Genomic DNA, 20,150 nt, shown 5'->3' on the forward strand with positions numbered 1-20,150 from the left:
TGATGAGCTGACGGTGGTTTTACTAAAGTCTCCTCACATCTGCACCACCTCCCTCTGTCCCCCCTCTCTGTCCTCTGTAGATCCTGGAGAGGTTGAATAAGATGTGCAGCACTGGAGTTTGGAAGAAGCAGCAGAGGTTGCTGAAGAACATGGGAGCTCATAAAGTCATGCTGGACCTGCTGCAGGTGTCTTACGACCTGGTAAGACTGGCTACCACCAAAATAAAAGCATCTTAGATTCACTGAGGAGTGGCTGAGTGATTCTGAGAGGATCTGGAAGTTGACTAGTGCTTTATTGGAGATCTAGTTTTTAGTGTCTCCTTGAGATTAGATTATGATTAAAGGCTCTCTACAGTAAATACATTAACTTACAGTTGATAAGAGAAGTGCAGCATTATTCTTGAAATGTTAAGAACAGCAACCTTGTGCAGATACGGGGCCTCCTGACCCTTTGTGACTTTGGTCCTGTGCCTTGTAGCCCTGATAGTTTAAGTTCAGCTCAGCAAAAGATAGTAAAAACAAATACAACCTGCTCATTTGTCTGTCGGCAGAACGATGTGAAGATGCAGGAGATCATCAGATACACTCATCTGTTCCTGCAGAAGTTCTGCATGGGGAACCAGGAGAACCAGACTCTGCTGCACAAGAACCTCCATCTCTTCCTCAACCCTGGGGTACACTTTAGAACTGATCAGTAGATTATCAGAAAGTTAGTTATTATTTTGGTGATTTGTTTTTATCAAGTAAACAGCACTATCAGTGCCCCCTACAGGCTGCAGTGTTTATTACAGCCATAATATGAAAGTGTAGGACAACGAGTGACATCCTGATGATTTGTCTGTTCCTAAAGTCTTATCAATAGTGGAGCTAAAAATGTAGAACTTATTTTAAACGTGGAGCTATAGGAAATTTCATGGAGTCATTAAGATCTAAAGGGTTTCAGGGATATCAAGAGTCTCTGCTTTTGGGCTGAACGATTAATTGCATTTGCGATATTATCGCAATGTAACAAAAAGAGATTTTCTAATCGCAAAGGCTGCTATTACGCTTCGGTCACATGACACCCAAGAGTAAAGCAGTCCGCAGACGAAGCATCAACTTCCCACGTTTCACTGTACCTTGAGTTGTTGTTGTACAACGGCCTTAAGCTTGACAGACGCTGACACTACAGAAATGACACACACAGGGAATGAAAGTAGCACCCGACACCCGCGGGTAACTTGGTGGTGGTAGGTGAAATCTTCGGGCCATCTGCCGCTTTGGCGGACAGGAAAAATGCACTACAGAAAGACACGTGTAGTACGGTAGGTTGATATTTCTTCTGCACCATTGCTCATAATTCATGCATCACCTAATTTCATCATAACACAGGCCCACAAGAAAGAACAGTGGATGTTTAATCTAGCTAATATTGTGTTGGTCATACTATACACTGATTTACTGCTTGTCTCTTTTGAATAATACAGAAGGTAAAGAGCTTAAAAATTAATTGCATATTAAATCGATCAATCACAATATTGGTAAAAAAAAAAAAAAGATTGCAATTAGATTATGTTCCAAAATCGTTCAGCCCTAATCCCTGTTAACCCAAGAGTGCTGCCCTTCAGAGGAGGTTAGTAGCTGACCAGATGTAGTTTTGCGTAACCAACCAGTTCAACCTCATTAAGAAATATTCACGTGAAACTGAATATTGTCTGGAAATAGCTCTGAAAGTTGTGTAAAGCGTTTAAGTAAAAATGTCAAACAAAAGTGGTTCTATTTTCTCAAATGTGGTCTTTTTTATTTTGGGGTGTTGGACTGTTTATATTAGACAAAACAAGCCAAATGAAGATGTCACCTTGAGCTCTGCTGGTTAAAAGGTCAAAAACACTGAGTTAGTTTGCATGTTGTTTTACATCAATATGATGACATTGGTTAGAACTTTTTTTTGACATTTCACAAACTAAATGACTCATTGATTCACTGAATAACTAGCCAGACTGATAAAAGCTAATTCCAGGTAAATTGGTAACGGTGTTTCTAACAGCCGATAAAAGAAAATAAAAAAATAAACAGAGACGGATCCTTCCATCATGTAATGAGTGTTGTCGTTGATCAACTTGTCCACAAGAGAGCGCTGTGCAGCCACCACAAAACACAGCAACCAGCTGACATGATCATGATGCATATGTTAAGGACAATCTTTGTTCATGTTATGTGTTTTTGAAAAAATACTTTCATATACTATACATATACGTTCATACAGTAACACAGGCACAGATGAAATATCTATATGTTGTTCTTCAACTAACAAAAACAACTACTTGTTAGGTCGTACTGTTTTGTGTTATTGTTTAAATATTTTGTCTGTTCTGTTTAATCTGTTTAATTTGTCCAACTTGTCCCATTGCAGTGATAAAAAATACAAAGATAATCTAATGGTTGACCAAAAGCAAAAATAGTCGTTGCATTTTGAACTTTCCTCCTCCGTCTGTAGCTGCTGGAGGCGGAGACGGTGCAGCACATCTTCAGTAACAACTACCAGCTGTGCAGTGAGATCTCAGAGAGCGTCCTGCAGCACTTCATCCACTGCCTGGCCACGCACGGCCGCCACGTCCAGTACCTCAACTTCCTCCACACCATCATCAAGGCGGAGGGCAAGTACGTGAAGAAGTGTCAGGACATGATCATGACGGAGGTGAGTACGAGGACGACGCGCGTCACTTTGTTCCAGAGAGTTTCGGTGTGTTTGTTTGACGACGTAATCCCGTTTTCTCTCCGTAGTTAACTAACGCAGGCGAGGACGTGGTCGTCTTCTACAACGACAAGGCCTCCTTCAACACCATGTTGGAGTTGATGGCAGAGAGCAGGGAGGGGGTCCTCGAGAACAGCCCGCTCAGGTAACCACGGCAGATGTTACCCTGGTTTAGTCTTCTCACCTTTTTGTGTCTTTGTTTGGGGAAGTAGCCTCTTTAAATGTGACTGTGGCTCCACTCCAATTCATTTAATTCAGTTATAAAATCCTGGACTTTAATAGCTCCTGTGTTTCAGCAGGTTTTCTGCTCATGTTCCAAACTTTCTGCTCCCACAGATTTGTGTTCTCTGACATGCCCAGAGAAAAGTCTATAAAGAATATTACCAGACTAACGTGTTTGTTTAATGAGAATTCAGGATGTTTTTTAAAAGTCTCCTTGCTCTTTACTCTGCTGTGCATTATGTTATTAATCTCCTGATATGTTAACATCCCCCTTCAGACAGTCTGACTGACAAATGTTGCTTGTGAATCCGAAAGTGACCAATAACACTTGTGATCAGGAAGAAATCCACGCACACGTTAACTTCAGCACCTTTGATAATGTGCAGCTCAGATGTTTATATTGCAAAACTCTACCAGCTACGTTACCACTCGGTCACAGCTGTCTGGACCAAGTGGGAAGCTTCCAGTCAGCAAACTGTTACGAACGCAGAAGTCCCTTAAACCTGCATTCTCTCGAACAGCCAGCAGGGGGCGACTCTGCTGGTTGCAAAAAGAAGTCCGGCTCCATTAGAAATAAAATATTTCTACTTGTCAGCTGATTTATTCCCTCAGTAAACACTTTCCTGATGAGTTTCTGGTCTCAGTCGCTAGTTTCAAGTCTTCTTTAACACAGCATGATGTTCATTTAGTAAATTATGGTCCCATTTAGAGGAACTGGACAAAATTATCAGCCCTCTTAAAATGACAGTTAACGTGAATTACAGATGCACCTAGCCAAGCTAGCTAGCTAGCTCCGCACACGGTCGTTAGCTCCACCGTCCCTGTTGTTGCTGGTGTCGCGTCAGCTGCGGAGCGGAGTTGATTTGCTGATTGGATGTGTGGCGTGAGAGCCTGTAAAAAGCACTTTGTAACTTGTTTTTGAAAAGTGCTCTACAAATAAAGATTATTATTATTATATAATTATTAACAAAAAAATGTCTCGCGAGACAGCTTTGAGCCTGACGAGAAATATTTTAATCGAGATCTGATTACACCCCTATGTAAGTATAATTAGCTAAATGTACATAAAGTACCAAAGTAACAGTAAAAGTAACAGCTGTGCAGTAAAATGTTTCTGGATTATATCTGACGGTTCTGGATTAATATTCCTGCTGCATTAATGTGTATGATGCATTTTTCTGCTGTAGGTCTTTAAGGCTCATTCTGACTCCTTTAAATCCTGTTGGGCAGTTTAATCTGCAGCAATGCATCATGGTCTATAAGATCATCATGTGTTTGTAGCGTCGCTGTCCTGTGAGAACCACGTACCTCTGAACAGTCAGAAAAACAGCCTGTGTTCAGCTTTGTGACGATGCGTTTTCCAGCTGATCCAAGAAGTGTTGGAAGAGTTTATTTAGCTGAAGAGGAGGAGGAGGAGGAGGAGGAAACATCCTGCCATGCATGAAAAACTTTAATCTAAAAAGTAACTAGTAACTAAAGCTGTCAGACAAATGTAGTAGAGTAGACGTAGAAAGGGGCTTAACTTACTTGAGTAAAGGTATTTAGTTACTTTTCCCGACTGGTGTTGCTGAAAAACCACCTACAGTTAGCATCTCCTGTAACCATTTACTCGTTGCTGTGTCTGCAGGAAGTAGCTCACGTAAGTTCAAGGAGCTTTATTGCCAAGTAGTGTTTTACACATACAAGGAATTTGCTTTGGTGATGAGGTGCTAGAGTCGACATAAATAAATGTAGAAATATATAAATATGGAATAAACAAATGCAAGTTAGAATAATAAAAGAATTGAGAAAAATAATTCAACTATTTGCAGATATTTACATGTGCATTACTCCGGTTTGTGTTGTGCAGGCGTATTGCATTGACATTTGATATTGATTAACTATTGGTAGATATTTATACCATCAGCCATCTTTATGCACCGTTACTGCTGTTTTATTAGATGTTCTTTTACAGGTAGTAGACATATCCAGGATATCAGTTTTCACCAAAGTGTTAAAAACCATCTTGTCCCCTCTGCAGGTATCACATCTCTCTGGTGGAGCTGTTAGCAGCCTGTGCTGAGGGGAAAAACGTTTACACTGAGATCAAATGCACCTCGCTGCTGCCTCTGGAGGACGTGGTCAGAGTGGTGACACACGAGGACTGCATCACCGAGGTGCTGAGGGTGTTACCGCTGCCTTTGTCTTCACATGAAGTGACCTTTCAGTTCTGGGAAACCAGAGGCGAAACTGTTTTAGACTCAATAGTTTGGTTGTTAATAAAGTTCTTTAAAGGAGATCTGTGTAAAAACTGTCAACCACAGCACTACAGTGTTGACTGTACTCAGATCTTCTACGTCACTAAATGTAGTAATACCAAAGTGTATAAATACTCAAGTAGAAGTCCTGCATATCAAATTCTACACTAGAAGAAAAGGAAAAGGACACATTATGCAATGTAGATGTGTTTCCACTGAAAGTCACTTTGTTAAAACTCTTCACACAGTCTACCAAACAGTTAATCTCACGTCTGAAACTCTATCAAACCACCAAAAAACCCTTCATACACGTCTCAAAATAAACTTGTTAAAACCAAACCACATAAATCAGTATTTCATTACAGAATAACATTTTCAGTTAGTCGACTGTACAAACGTGTACATAACAAGAATGAATCAGAAAAGCAGAAATTAGCTCAATATGCTTTCTTTTTCTGTGTGATTTACTATTTAAAAAATGTTTAAACAAAAAACTCATTCCTAAAATTTCTGTGCTGCAGTCGAGCTTTGCTCACTTGTTTCCGCAGCAACACTGGCGCTTCAGACACAGTGACCCAACCCCCTGAAACAATTCTGCTAAAATGCAAACGCATTTCCTGCTTTACACTCAGACTGCAGCTCTAAACCTCATTCAGATGAGTTTCGGACACAGTGTGTTAGCATTTAAAAAAAGCAGGTGGTGAAGTTGTTATGAGAATAAAAAATGATTCACAGTTTGGTCCACATGCACTTCTGTTCCACTGACTGTGTGAAGAGTTTTGACCATGGGACTGCAGACTAAGTACAGTACTTGAGTATAAATGCACTTTGTTACTTTCTGTAAGTCAGAAAGGACCACAGTTAAAGTTATAAACCACTTGGTGTCTCTGTCTGGCTCCAGGTGAAAGTGGCCTACGTGAACTTTGTGAATCACTGTTACGTGGACACAGAGGTGGAGATGAAGGAAATCTACACGTCCAATCACATCTGGAATCTGTTTGAGGACTTCACCGTGGACATGGCCAGGGTAACCGCTGGTGACTATTACTGATGGAACGACAGTTATTATACACAGAAACTCCTTCCAGTACTCAGTGAAACTAAGACTGATAATCACTCAAACTGTCACCTTTCGTCAGTCATTAGTAGTTCATCATCGGTTTCACGTGCGTCTGTGATGGTGACGTTTTCCTTTGCAGGTTTGTAAGAAACGAGAGAAGCGTCTGACTGATCCCATCCTGGAGAAGTACATCATCAACGTGGTCTTTGACACCATCAACGCCTTCTTCAGCTCCCCTTTCTCTGAAAACAGCACTTCTCTGCAGGTCAGGACCACGAGGCACTTTGGTGACGCCGTGTTCGTCAATCTGCTGCATTTTGTCCAGTTCATGAAAGGCCGCAGGTTTATGAGGTTCTTACATCAATAAATGTGACTTCCAGTATTTATATGAACGCAGCGTTGATGCCATACATCAGGGGTCCGCAATTTTTTTGTCAAGCCGTTACATGGCGGGCCAGAACAAAGTAATCCTTGTATACTCGTGTGCACGTTTTAGCTCGGTCGGTGCTGTGCGGGACTCCCGTTAGAAAGGTTGTAAGATCGATTTTTTTTCTCCCTTGTTAAACAAATTGATTATAAGAAACACACTTTTGCACATGCTCACCATAAAGCACGTGCTGCAGTGATGTGTGCGCGTCCCGGCGTTTGATCCGCATTCATAAACCTCATTTTCATTTCCCTGAGAAAATTCAGGGGAATCCAATCACACGTTTACTGACGGCTTTTTTTCAGAGGTGTGTGAAGCCAGAGACTCGTTTAAATGTCCTTCAGAACTCTTCAAAGTAAAAGCTCTCAATAAACTTGACAGAACTTTCTTGTGCTTTTATTGGGGGGGGTGGTATAGTGGATTAGACGCGTGCCTTTGGTGTGGTCTGATACATCCACCATCGTGTCCCTGAGCAAGACACTTAACCCCTCGTTGCTCCAGAGACGTGCGACCTCTGACATGTATAGCAATTGTAAGTCTCTTTGGATAAAAGCGTCAGCTAAATGAATAAATGTAAATTATTTTGGAGGCACAATCACTTCAGAGGAAGTGAGATTCATTTCAGCACCAGCCACTATCAATTTCTTTCTTTCTTTCTTTTTCTGCTAGCAAGCTAGTGGGCCGGTTTTGCCATACATGATGTATATATTGCTTTAAAGTCGTGTTGCCTGCAGTATGAAGAGAAGTAACTGGCTTATCCAGATACCTTCAAGAGTAACTTTGACTTTCAGAATGAAATCTAAAAATCTCATCATGAACACAGAGTACAGATGTGATGTGCAGCCCACATTAGCCTATTCATGTATATAACATCTAGTTAACCACGAAGATAGGCTGCTCGGAGCAGTTTAGAGATGCAGCGTAAATCACCGTGACAGAAGACCTTAATCAGGAAGTTACTCCTGAAGTTTCCTGATAAGCCAGTTACCTCTCTTCATAGTACAGGCCTCTGGTCTCTGTGGCTAAGCTATGTTAGCATGCTATACCCTACGCTAATCTGCTAACAGAAGGGATTTCAGATTAAATTCAGTATAAATACTTTCACCAATTTACACTGTTAATGAAATAACAACTCAGTTCATGTACAAGTTCATTTATTTTATATACTGAATTTTATTTAACCAAATGTTTGATAATTGGCTCCCGTCCACATCACCTGCTGGTCATAGGTCCAAACTGCCAAACAGGAAGTGAGAGCCTCCAATGGGCTTTAAAGTAGAGGAGCTCAGACTGAACCATGTTGAGTAGAGTTCAAAGCAGGGGTTATTGTTACGGGAGAAGGATCACGGCAAATCCGCATTGTAAGAGAAGAAGAAACTGTAAACAAACTGGAATCGACACCTACGCTGATGTTAATATTGTTGAACGTTTTCTTAACGTAAGATGCTGCATAGAACACATGAAGTCAGAGGAATGCAATCATCTTATTACATACTGAGTTTATTCAACTATTTATTTTAGTTTTTGCTTAATGATGCTATTTACCTCCACTCTGCAGGGCGAGAGGCTGCAGCACTTAAAAATCAGGCAAAAACATAGAATAAAAAGTGTGCAACGTGTTTCATCGTCGTCAAGGTAACGTGATAAAGTGGCAAAGGGCTGTCCCGTTCCCGTTTACAGCATTTTGAGCCCTCGCAGCCTCTTAAACTCAGTCACTTTTTAAGAAACGTCAGTAAAGTCTGTGAGGGTTCAGGGCTTAGGGTTTAGGGGGGACATTGGGATTGGGCCGTAGAAGCTCCTCTGACAGCAGGTAGATCACCTGCAGGGCCTTTCTTTACTTGTCAATAAGTTTGGTTAGGTAAGATTTTCATACATCTGTTTCTTACTCTCCCCTCAGACTCATTACACCATCGTGACTCAGCTGCTTCAGTCGTCTGTCAGGCTGCTGGACTGTCCCTGGCTGCAGCAGCAGCACCGCGGGCAGGTGGAGGCCTGCATCAAGACGCTCGCTATGACAGGTAACAGTAATGATTGATGCACCTGTTTGATTTAAAATGCATCTTCCATGATACTGTATCGATAATAATATAGTATAACGTATATTAATATATTTTAAGTACATTTTTCCTAATACTTTTGCTTAATTAAAGGATCTGAGTACTTCTTCTGCCTCACAGGAACAGATTGATCCCTCTGTTATAATCGGTTTTCTTATTGATGACCGTATATTTCTTTATCTATTTTTCTTTAGCTAAGAGTCGCTCCATTGCTCTTCCTCTGGACCTGGAGGCTCAGATCAACTCCATGTTGTCCACGTCTGCTCTTAACTCTTTGACCCGCTCCAACCCGAACTACAAATCCTCCTCCCGCTCCTCCAGAGTCACCGCTCCCAGCAACCCCTGGGACTACAAGAACATCATCGAGAAACTACAGGTACGCAAGGCTTCACCGTAAAACAAGGAAACTTGTAGCCCCGCCCTAAATGGGACCATAATTTACTAAATCAACATCATGCTGTGTTGAAGAAGACTTGAAACTAGCGACTGAGACCATAAAGGAAAAAAGACCAATAGGAAAAAGCTCTTGCCTGTTCTCGAACGCACCTAAAGACTTCTACACAATCACACTTCTTCCTGCAGCCGGTGGAGTCGCCCTCTGCTGGCTGCTAGAGAGAACGCAGCTTTAAGGCTCTTCAGCACCGGCTTCACTTTTTGGACTCGGAGGTTCCTGCTTGACTGTATCATTATTTTATTTTTTTAAATTAGGAAAGCCTCATTGAGATTAAAACTTTCCCTGCTGGTCTGGGTCATGATAGGCAGAATGACAAACCAAAGCAACATTTCAGAGGCAGGCCTGTCAGGCTGTCACAGATATCCATGTAATGTTGGTGTGTGTGTGTGTGTGTCAGGACATCATCAACACTCTGGAGGAGCGTCTGAAGCCGCTGGTGAACGCTGAGCTGTCGGTGTTGGTGGACGTCCTCCACCAGCCGGAGCTGCTCTTCCTGGAGGGAACGGACGCCCGACAGCGCTGCGAGTCCGGAGGCTTCATCTCCAAGTAGGTCCAGGTTCTGTGAGTCCAACATTCACTGCAGTACTGACAGAGAGGGATGATGGGAAAACATGTGTGTGTGTGTGTGTGTGTGTGTGTGTGTGCAGGCTGATCCAGCACACAAAGGCGTTGATGTCTGCAGAGGAGAAGCTGTGTATCAAAGTTCTGAAGACTCTGCAGGAGATGCTGATCAGGACTCTGGACTTTGATGAAAAGGTCAGTTAAGCAAATAAATAACTACCAATATCAGGGGCACCGGAGTAACGTTTAAATTTTGAAACACATATTTAAACACATTGTTTCCTATTAATTAATGTTTCGGCCAACCACAGTCTAATTTCTTCCACCATAGTTTCAAAATGAACTCAAAATATATGAACATTAAAGATTTCTAACGTTCTAACGTTTTGCGCCGCTGCCGTAAACTTGCGGGCTCACACACTTTGGCATCCGACTCAACTACTTTTCCTTTGAGGTAATTACAGTAACGTTAACTAAGGGTTTAAACAGTGTTGAGTGTATCCACCCTCATTCGTTTGTGAGAGCCGCTAAATTTAAAGTGCACACGTATTAAGAGTTTTTATGGTAAATGCCGTTAAAAGGGGCAGAGCGAGCTGACAGTCTGTCATTTTCTCACTTTACAAAGTGTTACGGTATGAGAGTCTTACCTGAAGAGAGGCTATTAAGTCTTAATGGTGCGCAATACGAGCACAACATACAATATAATTTATTAAATTGCGTCGGACTTGGGGAATGTAGCGCGAGGATACAGGATGGAAATAAGATTAATTAACAGGAAGTATAAAACATATTACATGTGTCCATTAAAAGTAAAATAAAATCGACCGATAAGAGCTAATTGTAGATAGATCAGGATCTGTGTTTATAGCAGCCAATAAATGACAATTAAAAAGAGACGGATTCTTTAATTGTGTTATGAGTGTTTTTGGTGCAGAGTTTGTCCACCGGAGGGCGCTCTGCAGCTCACAAGTGTTTTGGAAGCCACAAAACCACCACAACACACAGCAGTCAGCTGTACTTGTGTTCAAAGCACTATTTAAAACAATAAAACAGTTTCTTCAACTCTTAAACTGCATGGTGTCATGTTCTCTTGCCGAGGTCTCATAACTATACATAACAAATGTTAGAGATAATCTGTGTTTATGTATAAATATCAACATAAAATCCCATATGGGTGAGGCACTACACTCTAGTTTCTGCAGTTCTCTTATTTATTCCATCGTGACGGCACAATAGAGGTGTAGTCCTGGTTGTGAAGCTCATGCTGTGGCTAAGCTTTGTTAGCTTAGGGAGCACACGTGGACATAGCATAGCTAACCGGCTAACAAAGGTAATTTCTGAATGCATGATGTTGGTTATATTCAATTAACTTGAATTAATGAAATGTTTGTTAATGAGCCAAACAGGAAGAGAGAGCAGAGTTCCTGCTGATGAGAGTACCATAAACAACCGTTAATGTGGGAGACGAGAGATGTAGTCCAGTGAGCAGTTTCTTGACTTTAAGGTCCAGTGTGTAATATTTCTATGGACAGAAATACAATGTAAGATCCATAACGATGTTTTGAGTGGTGTATAAAGACCTTAGAATGAGACATTTATATCTACAGAACCGTGTTCTACTTCTGGTAGAATTCAGGCAGTGCAGACTCTCATCACTGTGTTGAATACGTACGTTAGAAGAAGAAGAAGTAGTAATAATATACAGATAAGTTTTGGGTTCTCTATATATAAAGTAAATCTGTCTTTTTTTCATTCCTTATTTAAAGCCACTGTGTGTAGAATTAGAAAAGAAAAGTGATGGTGCCTCCCAGGTGGAGCCTCAAAAAGAAACTGCAAATATGAACTGCTGGCTGTGAACTGTGGCCTAAAGGAGGTGGTTACAGTCACTTTGTGTCCTGTCGTTTCAGGGAGTGTCGCTGCGGAAGGTTCTGCTGCAGAACTACTTGTTTCCAAACAAGAAGAACAACCTGATGAACGAGCTGGTGGAACTCGGAGCTGCAGGTACGCCGCTAAGCACTTTTAACGAGTCATAAAATGATGTTAAAAAAAATGTTGTCCTCCTGACTGAAGCGTCACCGTCCCACTGAAACACGGAGACGCGGCGATCGGGTCGAACAAAGTGGCTCAAAAGTAGGTCGAGTTAACCAACAGCTGAGGAGGAGTTTTTCTCAGTGAGATGGACAGCCCAACTGATGGTAGAAATACCAGCAGACAGTTTATTTTCATTTTATTTTACTGTAGCCTAAATCCAGAGGTGGAAAGAGTACAAAAAAAATCGATTACTTTGATTAACTTTTACTTAAGTACAAGTAAAATTACCTGTATAAAAATCTACTCAAGTAAAAGTAAAAAGTAGCTCATTTAAAGAGTAAAAGTTACTTATTTTTTTAACCTCCTAAAATAACTCATTTATATTGATTTAGTATCTTATTTATACATAGGCTTATTCTACTTCTTTAACTAAATTGCTGTCTTTTGCGATTTGATAAGGGAACAAAGCCATATCATGCTTTCAATTTTAGTTTGGTTGACAGATACTTTGCCAAATCAATGGCCAAAAATGTTTAAGAATCTTTTCGCTTCATTAGGAAACTTTGGCGGCAGCATTTTTCACAGCTTACACTGCATCGTGATAAAGCTGCCGTTCTCTGTTTTCCTTGCACCTTGAAAATGTAGCAGTACTTTAAATAAAACATATTTAATTAAAAGTTAAATTACAGATTTAAAAAAACTACTTTAAAAAGTACAAGTACACAAAAAAGCTACTCAGTCACAGTAATGTGAGTAATTGTAATTCGTTACTTTCCACCTCTGCCTAAATATCAAGTAATTCTACCTGTACATTTTATTTAGCGGTAATTTAAATGTGACCATTTAATTAAAAAAGATATTGAAAATGAAAAGATCTTAGAAAGGGGTGGTGGTGCATAGATAAGATGCCTGCCTTTGGTGTGGTTTGGAGTCCTGGGTTCAATTCCCACTGTGACCCATCCACCATTGTGTCCCTAAGCAAGACACTTAACCCCTCGTTGCTCCAGAGGCGTGCGACCTCTGACATGTATAGCTGTTGTAAGTCACTTTGGATAAAAGCGTCAGCTAAGTGAATATGAGTTAATTGATTAGTGGGTCAAAAGAAAATTCAATGAGTAAATTAATTAATTTACTACTTGAGGAATTGCTGCTATTCTTTGTCATTTGTTGGTTGGACCAAAGAAGCAATTTGAAGACGTCACTTTAGGCTCTGGATAATTGTGATGAGCACTTTCCACAATTTCTTGACGATTAGTCGCTTGATGGTAAAAATAGGCTGCAGATTAGTTGATGATGAAAATAATCGTTAGTTGCAGCCCTAGTTAGAAACAACAACCTGCCTTGTTTTAATCTGTGTTGTGTCTAATGTTTTTATTAGAATTATTTTCAAATAAAATCATTTCCTTTACAAAAACAAGATTTGGTCTTGAAAGGGGGGGGGGGGGTCGTCTTATAATCAGGGTTGTCTTAAATTCGGGTCAATACGTTAATCCTCAAAAGTCAGTAAAAGTATTTTTCTGAATGTTTTCACATTTTTTGGGCATTTTCCTGAATAAGCTTTTTGCAGAGAAGGAGACTTTGTTTACTGGCAGAAGAGGTTTTACTGTATGATACTAGCATTTAAAATGCTTCCATGGGAGCACAAGTAGGAACTCCAAGTGGCGTTCATGGCACTTTTTCTAGACGGAGGTTGGAAAGTTCCGAGTTGCCTGGAACGCAGCATATCTGCTGAAGGGAAGTGACATCACAGACAGGAAGAGGAAACACAGTAGGAAGGTTCTTCTGTCTGTTTGCAACCAAACAGATGAGGTTAAAATGTGGAGGTGTGATGACCTCTGAAGCTAAAGATCAGCTGATCAGATGTTGAGGATTGTTTCTCACGGCCTGGTGACATCATAAGTGTGCAGAAGATGAATGTGGATTTTTGTGGATTGTGGGGTTTGGCAGCCTTCAGGTGGTCTGGCTTTGTGGTGCAGGAGGTGTTTTGTCCAAATATGAATATAAACTATTTAAATATTTGATTTGACTTCAAAACAAACTTACGAAGTGCTTTAAAAACCAGGAAGTGCTCAGTTTAATACACAAAACAAAACATATATTACGTCAGCCATTGCGAAGAAACAGCTGCAGTGTGACTCTAAATCCTCTGTTTGATGGCAAGAGTTGCAATATTCAAGGTCTCGGCTGTATTTTTACCAGCCAGATCTTACACGAGAACCGCCAGGGTTCGTCGTGTACCTATAACCATCATAAAATGTACCCGCTATAAAAATGCAGTGATTATTTCTGCTACATGTTGCTCCAACACACTTTGGGAAACATTCAGCACCTATAAACAGCTTCCCCACATTTTCAGGCTTTATTCTATTCTATTCTATTCATTATGCCTTCACCATGCAGGGCCTTCGCTCCGCATCTGTGAAGGGCCCGTCCACGCGCAGCGGCTCTTTTGATGTCATCCAATCGCCGCTGTTGTAGATGTTGTAGCCTTGTTATATTCTAAACACAGCTAGAGTGTTGAGTATTGTAGTGTTTTATAGGCGGTAATAATAATACCAGAATAATGTCGGCTAGTTTTTACTGTTCTGCTTGTTTTTTTGGACTTCATCGGGCATCCAGAGAATTACACATAGCTACAAAAGTTTGAAAGTGCAAACAAAAGTATTTATTCAAATTCAATTCCAAAATTCAAAGTAGATTTTTTTTACCCAATGGAAAAAAATGTATAATGATCTATTTCTAATGGAAATCTATATAGACTCCGCAGGTCAAAAAGCACACGAGGGAGCCGCACGCTCTCTTGAAGGGACCCCAAAAACACGCCTCTATCACAGGGGAAAACTAGGCTACTGCAGCATTAGTTTTGATAATCAGGTAGCAACACAAAAACTATAAGCAGCAGCTTTCATGCATGTGGATCGCTGTCAGATAATGACCCGTCAGATGCAGAATCAACCCAGGACACATCGCGCAGCCCCCACCGTCAGACTCTCCTTCACTTGCTGCGCTGGCGGTTATAGGTATAAATGCACATTTTTTAAATCTGGCTTTATCTTGACATTTTTTAACAATATTGGTCGCTACAGAACAAACCCAGTCAAAGACTCTGGGACTTGAAACAAAATGACATACAATCAAAAAACAGCCGCGGGTAAATTTGGCCCGTTGGCGGTTCTAGTGTAGATACGTAGAAGTCAAGCTTTAAGCTGTACCATGAACTGATACTGCAGAACACAAATTATTCCCAGGATCTATTTGTTTGCTCCAACCAACCTCCAATGAAAGTAAACACTTTGTTCCACCTGAGATTTAAACTAAATATGTACTCCCAGGAGGATACGAGTTCCCTAGAAGACCAAAAATGATTTCTGATATTTCACACTGATCTTCACCTGGAGAGTTTGTTTTATAAACTGTGTTAACAACTCCTGTCAATCGAATGTATTTGTCTTTTTAATATCGTTAGATTTGTAAGTGTTTAGTGTTTTTATTAAGTAAGTAAGTATTTTTGTGTGTCAGGCGCGGAGCAGGAGCGGGACTGGGCGGCGGTGGCAGCGGTTCAGTGTCGCCTGGACAGAGAGGGAGGAACGAAGCTGTTCACTGATCTGGTGATGAGCACCAAGAACGACAAGATTTTCAATGAGAGCATCCAGCTGGCCATCTGCCTGCTGGAGGGAGGAAACACGGAGATCCAGGTAACACGCACACACGGTGGTTTAACCCTCCACTCTGACATTATTCTAGATGTTTTCTGTTATCGGCGACAGATGAATCCACACGTGGTGCTCTATAGTGAGTATTTAGGGCAGCTGGACGGTGGAGTCAGAATAAACTACTGCGTGTTCTGAGCTTTAAAACTCGTCAAACTGCTTGTTTTGTTTGATCCTGACCAATCGGCAGCAACCGACAAATCCGTCATTTTTTCTTCTTCTTCGTTGGTGTAGGCTGCTTCAAACAGTGGCGGCTGAAAGTAAGCGGTGTCGATGTTGAACAGCCGTTACTTTTAGTGAAATTACTAAAACGCAGAAACGAGAGAAGGCGTCAGAGGAGATGAGATGTACGACCCTTGAACTGGTCGATGCCACCAAGCTGACCAATCGCAGTTCTTGCGGTCTGAGTCGCCTCGACGTGTAGTTACATTTTTGAGGAGGTGCACTTTAGGTTTAATGCAGAAGTATAAATTTGGCTGTAGTGGTTGTAGTATTTTATAACAATTATTTTGATTGTCCATTGACATGCTGTTTATTTTCTTGGTTAATCTATAAAATGTCGATCAGTGTTTCTCCAACCCCGACATGACGTCTGTCATAGAGGAGGAATTTAAGAAGCTGGACACTGATTGATCGATTATTAAAATACTTATCGATTAATTTAATAGTTGACGTCTGATCGATTAATGGTTGCAGCTAGTGTTGTAGTCAAGACCGCCCAAACCGAGACCAAGTCAAGACCAAGACCAGAGTTTATCGAGAACCGAGACAAGACCAAGACTTTTAGGGGCTGAGACCAAGTCGAGACCAAGACCAGTTCCCCACATTACATGACGCACGATAAGATGTGGAACGAGATCAGAGGTACTTCTCAAATTGATCTGAAAGATCCACATTCCCATTAAAGAAACACTAAGAGCTGAAATCAACCTAAGCACTCCTCTTCCATGCTTACTGAAAAAGCCACGTTGGTGGCGATCACAGCTGGATTGAGTTTTATTGTAACGAGACCAACTAAAGATCCTTGTAGTGGCTTTTTTTCAGAGCTTCCAACTGTATCACACAGTCAGCTGATTATTCTCGGTCTGAATCAGTTTAGGCAACATGGAGAAGTCTGAAGTGTTTGGATCAAATGAGCTCGCATGCCAACAGATCCTTCTCCAGGACGAATGAGCTCTGGAGTGAGCCGTTAGGAGTGAACAGTTGGGATTGTTTCGTAAAACCTTTTTAGGGTCAGGAAGGAACATTCATGTGTAGTTTTCTGACGCTTTAAACACAACGGTTCAGTTCTCCACACTCTCAACTCCCACCATACAGACTTTCAGCAGGAGCCGTCTCTGAGAACGTTAGAGTGATTTAACCTGGACGTCCTGTCGTTCTCCTGCAGAACTCCTTCTACAAACTGATGATGGGCGACAACAAGTCAGAGAAGTTCTTTAAGGTTCTGCACGACCGGATGAAAGAAGCCCAGACGGACATCAAAGCCACGGTTTCTGTTAACGTGGGAGAGATGACGCACAAGGCCAACGAGAAGGAGCTGGAGAACGGTGAGAGACGCTTCACAACCTGCCTGATAAATCTGATATTACAGTTAAAATTCTGTTTGTTTTTGATTGTTTTATTGTTTGATGTCATTTGACCATTAATGTTGAGAGTTTTACTTTACTTACCGCTGTTATTTTGGTGCTGCATGTTTCAGCTGTGTGTGTAAACCTCAGTTTTAAAAGTGGTTTATAATAAACATTTATACCAACAAGGCAGCATTAGTGGAGCTATGAAAAGTAAATTAGATTTTTATATTTTGAGAAAGTCGTAATATTTCAAGAATAAAGTTAAAATATTGCAGATTTTGCGAGACAAAAGTTGCAATATTTTAAAGAAAGTTATAAAATTTAAAGAAAATGATCTGTAATGTGAATCTATATCTTGAGGTGATCTTTGACTTATTTCTGAATGTTTCCCCACCAGCATGCGTAAAAAGGTTTATAGTTACGAGGAAGCATTAGTGGAGTTACTTAAAGTAAATTAGATTTTTATATTTCAGAAAAAAGTCATGATATTTCAAGAATAAATTTAAATAAAGTTAAAAGAGCAAATTTTGCAAGTCTAAAGATGCAATTTCTTTAAAAATTAAAATATTTCCAGAGGAACTTTATTCTCAAATGTTATAATGTTTTGACTTTGTTCTCAATTTGTTATCCTCTTGCAGTCTTGTAACTGTATATAATAAAGTTTATTAATTAAATTAAATAATTGTTATCCATCCAGCATAAGTGAATATGAATTGACATCTTCAGACATCTTTAAGTTTTAAACATGAATTTTTTTTATTTAGTTTGTATTCAGGTTAATTTGAGTTTTAGTTTCTTTTTGTCTGTTTAGTAAATCTATGGTAAAACTTAACAGGCCAGGCTTTTATTTGATTCAGTCACTGAACTCCTGCTGCCTCTATTTGGAACAGGCCTTTAATTCTTTCCCCATAAACCTCTTGCTGTGATGTGAAAGATGTGAAATAAGCTGCTATCAAATTGTTTATTTCAACCAGTATTAATATTACTTGTATAAAAATGAGGCTATGAGATTACATATCAATTATGAATCATTCTTTTGATGTAGCTCAGAGAGAGAGAGAGAGAGAGAGAGAGAGAGAGAGAGATCCCACGCGCCCTTGAAAACCTGAAAGCCTGGAAAACAGTTGATCAATTTTCCAGTCATGGAAAACACCAAGTTAAATGTCCTGGAAAGTCTTGTGTTGTCCTGGAAAAAGTTTTTAACATTTTGTTGCAGCAGCGTTGTGAACACACCCCCGAGTCATATCACATGGTAGCACAGGCTTGAAACTCAGAGTAATGTCTGTTGCATTATCCTCCGAAGGTAAATGTTAGTCTCTACTGGCTGCTAACTGTTTAATGATATTCAGTTATTGGTCTTCAGGCAGACAGTTAAAATTTAATTTATAAGGACGGTGTAGGTCCGGGTCCGGAGAGGACATTGGCTGGGTCTGGACCTGGACTGCGGTCCGCCTATTAGTGACCTCTGAACTGAAAATGTCCTGGAAATGTCCTGGGAAAGTATCTCTAGAAAAAAGTAGGAACCCTAGAAGAGCGAAAGACTATGTTAGAAAGGATGAAAGCCGAAGGTTACTGTCGTTATTTTAACTTGGATTTAATCATGATTGAATTGTAGAGAATCTCACTGAGCTTACGATGCATCGCATGTCCATACTGACAAATGTTTAAACAGTTATATTTTTATGTTTGATCTAAGCATATTTTATAAATTCAAATAACTTCCATAAAAAAACAGACCAGGCTTCTAATTGAGACTGTGTTTATTTGTCAAAACGTGCAGCCACACCAGGTCAGTATAAAGGACAGTCGTCTAATTGGGAAGTTTTTCCGATACTTTGGTATTGGGATTTCAGCTCAGGTTTGTTTTCGTCTTTAGTCAATAAGCTTATTGTTTCGAGCCTGAGGAACTGATTTTAGGATCCTTTTGGGTATTTGAACGTGTTTACTAAGTTCAGAGGTTTGAATCCTCAGTGAGGCTCATCATACTTTTCCTCTTTGTAAATCTGCCTCTACAACTTTAGCACTTCCTGGAACAAGTCACCCTCTGATGGTCCAGGGCCAGTCCATCGCCCCAGTACCAGGCCCCACTGTCCAGCCAGTGGCAGAGGTGAGAGAGGTGGAGATGGAGATGGGACCAGCTGTGACCATCATGAAGCCAATCCTCAGGTTCCTACAGCTGCTCTGTGAGAACCACAACCAGGACCTACAGGTTAGCTTCTTCTAACAGTAATAATAAACCAGAACCTACAGGTTAGCTTCTTCTAACTGTAATAATAAACCAGGACCTACAGGTTAGCTTCTTCTAACTGTAATAATAAACCAGGACCTACAGGTTAGCTTCTTCTAACAGTAATAATAAACCAGGACCTACAGGTTAGCTTCTTCTAACTGTAATAATAAACCAGGACCTACAGGTTAGCTTCTTCTAACTGTAATAATAAACCAGGACCTACAGGTTAGCTTCTTCTAACTGTAATAATAAACCAGGACCTACAGGTTAGCTTCTTCTATTTATAACAATAAACAGGGACCTACAGGTTAGCTTAACTTCTGTATGTTTTTCCAGAACTTCCTGCGTTGCCAGAACAACAAGACCAACTATAACTTGGTGTGTGAGACTCTGCAGTTCCTGGACATCATGTGTGGTAGCACCACCGGAGGCCTGGGCCTGCTGGGCCTCTACATCAACGAATCAAACGTCCACCTGATCACTCAGACCCTGGAGACACTCACCGAGTACTGCCAGGGCCCCTGCCAGGAGAACCAGGTAGACTGATGCAGCCATGAGGGACAAGTCTATCACCGGACTCATCAATGACATGCACGTTCACTCTCTGTGTGTGTTTGTGTTGCAGACGTGTATTGTGACCCACGAGTCCAACGGCATCGACATCATCACGGCCCTGATCCTGAATGACATTAGTCCTCTGTGCCGTTATCGGATGGAGATGGTGCTCCAGCTAAAGGTGCGTTAGTTTACCTGTCGAGGGCAGTTGTTTTCTTTTTAAATATAGATCTACATCTATACAATATACAGTATATCTTTCAACTCATGGAAATCAAAACTCCAGTATCTCAAAATATATC

The 20,150-nt window shown here is 40.7% G+C and overlaps 1 protein-coding gene across 2 annotated transcripts in view; it reads left to right on the forward strand.

The window, feature by feature from the left end:
- The window catches only part of itpr3 (inositol 1,4,5-trisphosphate receptor, type 3), a 104,288-nt gene that overhangs the window by 72,659 nt on the left and 11,479 nt on the right, over positions 1 to 20,150 (forward strand). For both annotated transcript variants that reach the window (XM_046055563.1, XM_046055565.1), the window contains exons 29-45: positions 81 to 200; positions 551 to 673; positions 2,476 to 2,676; positions 2,763 to 2,878; positions 4,976 to 5,111; positions 6,094 to 6,219; positions 6,392 to 6,517; positions 8,577 to 8,697; positions 8,931 to 9,112; positions 9,588 to 9,736; positions 9,838 to 9,946; positions 11,659 to 11,752; positions 15,302 to 15,477; positions 16,880 to 17,039; positions 19,085 to 19,272; positions 19,630 to 19,830; positions 19,919 to 20,029. In XM_046055563.1, coding sequence (XP_045911519.1) covers positions 81 to 200; positions 551 to 673; positions 2,476 to 2,676; positions 2,763 to 2,878; positions 4,976 to 5,111; positions 6,094 to 6,219; positions 6,392 to 6,517; positions 8,577 to 8,697; positions 8,931 to 9,112; positions 9,588 to 9,736; positions 9,838 to 9,946; positions 11,659 to 11,752; positions 15,302 to 15,477; positions 16,880 to 17,039; positions 19,085 to 19,272; positions 19,630 to 19,830; positions 19,919 to 20,029 — 2,439 coding nt within the window. The remainder of the gene's footprint in view (positions 1 to 80; positions 201 to 550; positions 674 to 2,475; positions 2,677 to 2,762; positions 2,879 to 4,975; positions 5,112 to 6,093; positions 6,220 to 6,391; positions 6,518 to 8,576; positions 8,698 to 8,930; positions 9,113 to 9,587; positions 9,737 to 9,837; positions 9,947 to 11,658; positions 11,753 to 15,301; positions 15,478 to 16,879; positions 17,040 to 19,084; positions 19,273 to 19,629; positions 19,831 to 19,918; positions 20,030 to 20,150) is intronic.

This window comes from Micropterus dolomieu, linkage group LG08 (genome assembly GCF_021292245.1).
Source record: "Micropterus dolomieu isolate WLL.071019.BEF.003 ecotype Adirondacks linkage group LG08, ASM2129224v1, whole genome shotgun sequence".
NCBI lineage: Eukaryota > Metazoa > Chordata > Actinopteri > Centrarchiformes > Centrarchidae > Micropterus > Micropterus dolomieu.